The sequence below is a fragment of the Lipomyces chichibuensis genome, assembly GCF_038497645.1.
Source record: "Lipomyces chichibuensis strain CBS 12929 unplaced genomic scaffold V1513scaffold_122, whole genome shotgun sequence".
Lineage (NCBI taxonomy): Eukaryota > Fungi > Ascomycota > Lipomycetes > Lipomycetales > Lipomycetaceae > Lipomyces > Lipomyces chichibuensis.
The window spans coordinates 1-7586 of NW_027117574.1; the positions used below are offsets into that span (position 1 = coordinate 1).

Consider the following 7586-nt stretch of genomic DNA (forward strand, 5'->3'; position numbering starts at 1 on the left):
TGATTAATGACGCGTTCTGGTTCACGTGTTGTCGAAGGCGCGTAGTCCGACGCGTCACAATATTTCCTCATTAGGCATGCTAGTTGCCTAATATAGAACGCTAACCTAATTAGGAAATGTAGGGTAACAATTTAAAAGGTAGGGTAACGCTTAGCCGCCAAAAATTTCATGGTTCCATAGTAAACGACGAATGTACCGTCGATTTTCACTGAAGTACAACTTTTTCGATTTTCTAAAAACAAACTAATACCAGTATCCGTATTTTTGAATGCGACTAACATATTACTTAATTTTAAGCCTTATATCTGCAAGATTGGTGATGCTATAACAAAGTTGTTATGGCAGGGTACGATTGTCGGGACTAACCTTCAGTCACCATACGTTGTGGACCAATTCTCATTAGAGAAACCCTAATACCTTTCAGAAGTAAGTTGCGAGGAATATAACTTAATTCTATTCCGCCTTATCTCCCGTGAGTCCCATGTATGGAAGTTTCACTGACTTGGCGGCAATTTATTCACATTCACACGATCTGTCTGCAGAATGGTCGAAGATAATTTACTGCGCGGACTCGAGAAAGAGCAGTGATAGGGCTCAATTGAATCCTGCTACTGGTCGGGCCATGAAACATGGATTATGATTCCCCGGTCCGAGCGGTCGGCTAGAATGGCCGTAACGCCAATCCAGCTGGCCTAGTACAAATTAGCCAATTCCACTTCATAACCTTGAGTCTATCGTCTCGTTACGGTTTGCGCCGCATGCATATCGAAGTTGGAATACGGCGCAATGGCCCACTAGCTTAATCTAGACCACCGACTGACAGCCTCGTCAATGGCCCGCGCTAAATGCCTAATAATTCATGGCAGGGATCCGGCGCACCACGCGTGTATGCGAGATCTTACCTGATTACTATCCCAGATCATCATATTATATCGGAATAGCCATATCTTTAATATAGTGAAGCTTAATTAAAAAAAGTGAGTTACTTATTGGCATGAAAGATAACATGTAGTCGAGGTATAGCGTCTTGGTAGAAGAAATGTTCGTCATATCCGTCCGCATAATTTTGGCCTGTTAATCGGCGTATCCCGCCTACCCACTGGCATCGCTACTTGCATTGCATTTGGCCGACGGCTATCGCCGTGGGCTAATGGTAAGTCCCTCTTACTGACGATAACCACGCTGTATATATAAGGTACGTTGCAAGCCACCTGGAAAAACATTTAACTTGGGCTTTCACTATCTCTACTCGTGTTCCTAGATTTGAAATCCCGCAAAGCCTTGGCAATAAAAGTGAGTCAAAGAGGGGGTCGTTGCACTGGTAAGACCTATTTTCCACAAGTTCATATATATGCTCACTGAAGTCTTGAAGAGATTTGTCGTTCGAAAAGACACTCCGATAGAATGAAGTTTGATTGGAAATATCTTGCGGTTGCTATACAGCGGTTGATCTAACATTTACATTAATCGAAGCTTACAAGCAAGTGAAACGTGAACGTGGCAGTGCTGGTATTGTTTCTAGCGCTGGTAAGCCTAGCAAATAGTGTAGTACCCGTCGTCGAATGGGACACTAAATCTATACAATGGGAATGGGACGGTGAACGAGATCGAGATCAACATGACTGATTATATGATCGACCATGGATACGACTCATCATATGAATATAACCTAAATTTCGCTTCATTGAGCAACATGGTGCAGTTGACTCCATACAATGATATAATCAAGGCAACTCCGAAGTCAAGCCAATATGCTTTGCTGACGTACTTTTGTGCATCGAACGCACCGACTACTTTAGTAACAGCACAACTACATGTAAAGTTGGAAATGTTACGTACACCGCCAGTCACCAGATAGTAACGGAGTATCTACTTGATGACAGCCAACCTACGTTAGACAAACGTTGCGTATGGTATAAGTCAGGTAGCCATGTGGCGAAGTATTTTGCACTTAATGCACTATCATCAGTGGTAGGCGGGCTAGGTGGCGCTACAGTAAACTTGGAAAGATCCGCGTTGTGCAATACTGATAACTACGGACAACGGGCTTGTTTCAGCTGGTCAGGCGGTTACCACATTCAAGATGAGTACAGCGAAAGGGTTTGGGTCATTGACGCGGGTATGAATGAGTTTGGAGAAAATCAAGATCTGAATGACCATGCATACAATGAATTCATGCAGAACGGGAAGATGGTCTCTGCCTGCTTGAGTAATAGACCAAACAGGTGCCAATGATCGCTTTAAACTATGTTATTGTACTGGATGACGTGACGGTGTACGGCGGGCGGCTGAAGGCTGACAGCAGCATCGCATCCAGTTGCTGGTTACGTGGTAGTTTGCGTTGACCATTTGCTGCTCTTTCTCGGTTCGCGTGTGTGTGCTTGCGTGGTCCTCTTGGGTTGTGTGTGTGCTTGCGTTATGTATTTCGTGTTTTTTTTGTCTTGTTCTGTTCTTTCGTGTCCATTGCGTTTGTTCTACGCGTACATAATTTTAGTAGACGCCGGACTGAGCACAAAAGGAGGGGTTCGTCCTCGCTGTCAGGTCAAGCACAAATTTTTGTATTCTTTGTAATAAAGATCGTTTATTCAGTTTATTAATAGGGATCGGCACGGATAAGATTTCGTTGTCCATATTCGTATCCGTATCCAGGCAACATATAGTTATCCGTATCCGTATCCGTAGCCAGGAGAAAAAGGCTTATCCGTGTCCGTATCCGTCATATTGTACTTTCAGTAGACTAGACTGGGCTGGACTGGACTGGACTGGACCAGGAAAATATAGGCAAGACTAGATATAAAAGTTATTCGATTATAATATCAAGATTAAAAGCGTTTGTTTTAATAAATAGAATTTATTGCAAAAAGGATTCGCTAAAGCAAAAGTACCGCCTCCACCAAAAGAGCCAGTATTCAATCGAAGAACTCCTTCGGGACTAAATTTGGCGTTGTATTAGCCAGCCAATTAAGCTGCACCTACCTTGTGCAATATCGGATTACGTACTTGTGTATCGCTGAATTTTTTAAGGATCTCGCTCAGCTTCGCGTTCAGTGAAACGTGAACAGGTAAAGCTGAATTTGATCTCGCCATTACTCTCGGTGCACCGTCGTGACTGAAAGTAGTTACCTGTGCAGTCGAAAATGTCATTTCTGAGCAGCATTGCAACTCGTGACTGCAAAGCCCTATCACCGGTTTGTGCACGAGTCGCAGTAGAGACATCGGTCCTTATCCTCAAAGACTGTGCTTCAAGGTTAAACTTATGATCGTCATGTTGCTCTAGAAACGACGACACGGCTACAATGAACTCCTCATGAGTATCATAATGCTCGTCAAGGTCATAGTTTGTACGCGTCGTGGGTGTGCCACCACTTTTCAACACACATTCGTGTTGACGACCGAGCAAATCGAGTATCTGGAAATTGTCAAACCATTTGATGTGGGATTTCGGAATAATTTTATTGGCGAGGATGCTAAGTTGACGGGCAAGGACATGCTTGCAGCTGCACTTTTAATATTCGTAAAGCTCCAGAACCGATTGGGAATGAGTAGCAAACGTACGGCTAGGACCAGGGGAAACAACGGGAGAATCATGTTGTCATTGTTATATTCTGAATGGCAAGAGATAGGGACAGACACCCAGTGTATTCCTTGTAAACGAGTAAGCAAGATGTACTACGTCACGGCTTCAATATCGAAAGCAGATCGAATTCATAAATATAAGTAATCCAATGTTGTGTTGTTCGAATATCAATTTGAAAAAGATTTCGTAGCTTAGTCAACAATAAATATAAATAACGCCAGTAACTGGATGCTAGGGTTGAACATATTTACATTGGGAAAAGTAAACTACAGGCACTTGCTCGTCACACAGCACTCCAAATCACCTCGGTCAGGCACTGCCAACGAGTCATTGGAAACCAGCCGGCAGAAACAGGAAGAATTCACAGAGACATCGGCCGTTGCCGCAGCGATCGTTAACTGTTTTTTCACGATGCGAGCCTCAGCCGTACGCCCGAGCCTTACTAAACACTCATGGTAGCCATGCAGCGCCCACAAGTTATTTGGGTGCTGCAGAGCGCGTGGCAAGGTATCATCTATTCCAAGATCAGCACTGTAAACTTCCGCCGCTTGTTCAAAATGACCCTGCTCAAGCAGCAATGCGCCATAGGCATGTCGGGTGGGCTGCATCCAGCCCCATGGCTCGTCATAAGGAAGTGCATCCTCAAGAAGAATAGACTTCCGCAGGTACTCAAATGCGGAATCAATATTGCCACGCCGATACTCAAGCTCACCATGCAGCACGGCCTTGGCAATGGCTAGAATATCCAAACACGTATTATTGAACAGTGTGCGTGTTGGCCTGACACGTTGCACGGCATTATAAATGAGACCACGTTCTTCGTTTGCCTCCTGGATCCTTCCGGTTGCAGCAAATGCAACCCCCCTCGCATAATGCATTATTGCGGTGGTCATACAGTAGAGGTCCTGATCGTGCGGCAGGATGAGGTTGAGAATGTCCTCCCAGCGCCCAAAACGAATCAAAACATGTGCACGCATACTCAGAAAGCCCTCCAGCCAGTCAGCCATTGGTGGGACTCGATTCGAAGTAAGCTTTCCGGAATCGACGCCTCTAGCATCTTGACAGTATCTAAGGCAGCCTTAGACTGTCCAGCAAACATTGCCGCATAAACACGAAAGTGATAGTCATGTGATCGATAAAGTGTATAAAAATTCAGCGGGCCTCTTTGGCGAGGAATTTCTCATCAGCACGGATAGCATCTGAATTTGAGGCAATGGCACGTCGGTATTCACCACACAGCATGTCGATGTGTGTAGGCATGTGTTGTAGATGTCCACCGTCTGGAACAAGGTCACGAAGATGGTCGGCAATCGGCAGTGCAGTCTCCGGGGAGCCAGACATCTCCATGAGGTGAATATACATATGTAACAAGCCCGGATGCTGAACCCCGATCTCCTCGGTCAAGGCACGTTCAAGGATCGTCTTAACTTCCATGGTGCGTGCTCTAGATGCAGGTTCTCCACTGCGTAGATCCCATAGATTCCATGGTGTCAGATTCATCAGTGCATCTGCATAGAGTGTCGCAACGTCAAGGTCATCTGGGAACACCTGGTAGACGATTTCCATTGCATCAGCGTATAGCTTGTTCCACATGGAGCAGTCATCAGCAGGACTCTCCTGTGGGTAGCAAAATTGAACAGCTTTAATGAGTGCCTGTTCGACTGGTGTTGCATTTCTGGCATTTGTTTGAGCCAATCTAGCTGCGTTGTGGGCGCGACTCACCGTTGTATTCAGGTCATTGTTGTCAAAAAATCTCCATGGCTTGTTGTAGTTCGGACCAAGACAATATGCCAGCCCCCAGTAGGCCATTGCGCAAGTAGGATCGCTTGCAATTGCCTTCTCAAAGCACTCAGCTGCCTCTTCATGGTTGAAGGCATACGTCCATATGAGACCGCGATCGAACCAAGACTGAGCAATGTCGCTACTGGTACTCACTGGACGGTGAAAGGATCCGAGGTCGTAATAATCGTCCTGAGAGATGTCACGAAAATCTGTAGTTGGGATGCTCATTTTTGAAGATCGGGGTCCTGAAATAAGTTTTTACGTTGCTACCTCAGGTGGTGGGTGGAAAGGAGGAATAAGCTTTATCTTGAGATGATGGGCTAGGGTATTGAGTCGGGTCAGAGAACTCAACCGTCTTGCCTCAAGCCAAATGGATAGTTCAAGAGTCAACTCGTTTTTGGCTGGATTGGAGCCAATTTGGAAACAAGCAGAGTTTATTTCCTTATTCGTATTCGTTTTTCGTATTTGCAGGACTTCCGTTGGGCAACGAATAAGATTGGGAGCGTCGAATACGAATAACGAATATTATTCGTAATTTTGTCAAGTTGCTAGAGATGTAGTCATACTTTAATTCAGCCAATCATGACGCGTCACTACGCGTCAATGAATGACTAAACGACGCTTCGTCTTCTACCAATATTTTTTTATCCCCTGGAGATTAATTAAAACTTTCAGTATCGCGAACATGTTCTTGAGTTCACGGAAATATGCGGTGCTCACACTGGAGAGGATATGGCAGAACTGTTGTATAAGACCTTGCGGAGCTCCGAATCGTTGACTCGCCAGTGAAGGGCATTCAGAGGTCAGATGCGTTCCGTCGAGCGCAATCAGCGAGCGACAATGCCTGAAATCTTCAATGGACGACGCATAACTGACAAACTGAGAGTAAAATATCTCTGCTACGCCGTTCATTTGGTGTAACTGGGCGGATTTTTTTCGATGATTTCTTGATATATCTAGGCAGTTTTTGGAAACTCTCAGCGTTCAGGGATCAGAAAATACATGAAATAAGAAGAGACTCTCGTCCGATTACGTCGTTAGTCCAATCGGAAAGAGAGTTCCAGATTAGGTGTAAAACTGTGGCGTAGCACTATTAGAGTCGTTGGGCCTTTTGGCGTCGCTGCTCGTTATTGGATTCGTCGTACAGCTCGAATTGCGTTTATCTTCCGCCATAACGGAGATAATAATGGCTATAGTCATGAACGCATTTTTAGATCCGCCCAGTTATGCTTTAATTTGTGTTTGTCTTAACTTATCTGGGAAAGTACATCAGGGTAACAGGTCGGCATTGATAGTGCGTCATATCATGTACTGAGTTGAAATCGTTTTGGAAAATTCTGGTGATTGGCCAGAAGGATCTGATGAAAGTTTTCAAAAATAAATAGACCTGCCAGAGCCTGTGTCCAGTAGGTTTAAATGTAAAAGTAGTTCAAGCGTTCAGATAAACTACATCATGCCCGGAAATCCTGTGTCATTAGCATCGCTGACGAGCCAACACCTCATCCAAAGTGTCCGCAAGATCGTTCGACCTGCTGTGTACATCATTCTGCTATAATTATCTATAGTCGAGGATTGAGAATCACAAGTGGGCAATCGATTCGGCGACATCGCGTGGGGGCTGTTTGGAGTTTCTGTAAAGGTCAAAAGGTGGCTAAATGCATGTCCTTACTGCAATAACTTAAATGGATGTCAGCATAGCTGACATATTTGCAGATGTTGCAGCATTTGCTACGTGAACATTATTATTAGTTCGAGAGCTTGCGCAAACGGTGGCGCAGAGCCAGGGTTTGGCACAATCCAATTGTTCGAATGCGATGGTGCCGCAGAGAACAATGTCATTCGTCATGGTTCCAACTGTCCGCGTAAGCATCTGCCAACCCATTGGACGAGTGACTCACTGACTAGAATTCTGCTATAAAATGGCCATGAATATTCCGTGTTGCAGAGTTCAGTTGTTTCTAGCATCATCATCGAAACCACGACCTGATCGGATCGAACCTAGATTCTGCTTATTCCATACCAACTTCATTTCCATTCCTACAAGCCGTCTATCATTCCCACCATGAGCGCTAAGTCCAATCCCACTATTGCTTTTTTCGGCGCAACAGGAGGCTGCGCGAATGCCTGTCTGGTCCATTGTCTGCTGGCCGGCTATGACGTTTCCGCGCTGGCCCGAACAGCTTCAAAATTGACTTCTCAGCTCCTTGCGCAAGGACTTACGCAAGAA

General features: G+C 45.1%; 3 protein-coding genes across 3 annotated transcripts; 1 reads left to right on the forward strand and 2 right to left on the reverse strand.

Moving 5' to 3' along the window:
- Positions 1-1618: 1618 nt before the first annotated feature.
- On the forward strand, positions 1619-2235 carry V1513DRAFT_434602 (uncharacterized protein; the record flags this gene model as incomplete). The annotated part of the gene is made up of 2 exons (XM_066896483.1): positions 1619-1764; positions 1806-2235. 2 exons carry the CDS (start codon positions 1619-1621, stop codon positions 2233-2235), a joined length of 576 nt encoding a protein of 191 aa, XP_066750260.1.
- Positions 2236-3019: 784 nt separating this feature from the next.
- Positions 3020-3346, reverse strand: V1513DRAFT_386716 (uncharacterized protein; the record flags this gene model as incomplete). Its single annotated transcript, XM_066895273.1, has 1 exon — positions 3020-3346. A coding segment is annotated over one exon (327 nt), but the record flags the coding sequence as incomplete, so codon positions are not given.
- A 257-nt stretch (positions 3347-3603) lies between these two features.
- On the reverse strand, positions 3604-5619 carry V1513DRAFT_455605 (uncharacterized protein). The gene is given in 4 exon segments (XM_066899510.1): positions 3604-3636; positions 3649-4555; positions 4594-4738; positions 4768-5619. The coding sequence occupies 3 exon segments, from the start codon at positions 5585-5587 to the stop codon at positions 3844-3846; spliced, it is 1677 nt and encodes a 558-aa protein (XP_066750262.1). The 5' UTR covers positions 5588-5619; the 3' UTR covers positions 3604-3636; positions 3649-3843.
- Positions 5620-7586: the final 1967 nt, after the last annotated feature.

Coding starts and splice junctions, on each gene's coding strand:
- V1513DRAFT_455605 (XM_066899510.1), bottom strand. CDS start 5,587: ATGAGCATCCCAACTACAGATTTTCGTGACATCTCTCAGGACGATTAT. Junction 4,739..4,767: donor CTCAAATTCAGATGCTATCC/GTGCTGATGAGA, acceptor CTCGCCAAAGAG/GCCCGCTGAATTTTTATACA. Junction 4,556..4,593: donor GAAAGCTTACTTCGAATCGA/GTCCCACCAATG, acceptor GGGCTTTCTGAG/TATGCGTGCACATGTTTTGA.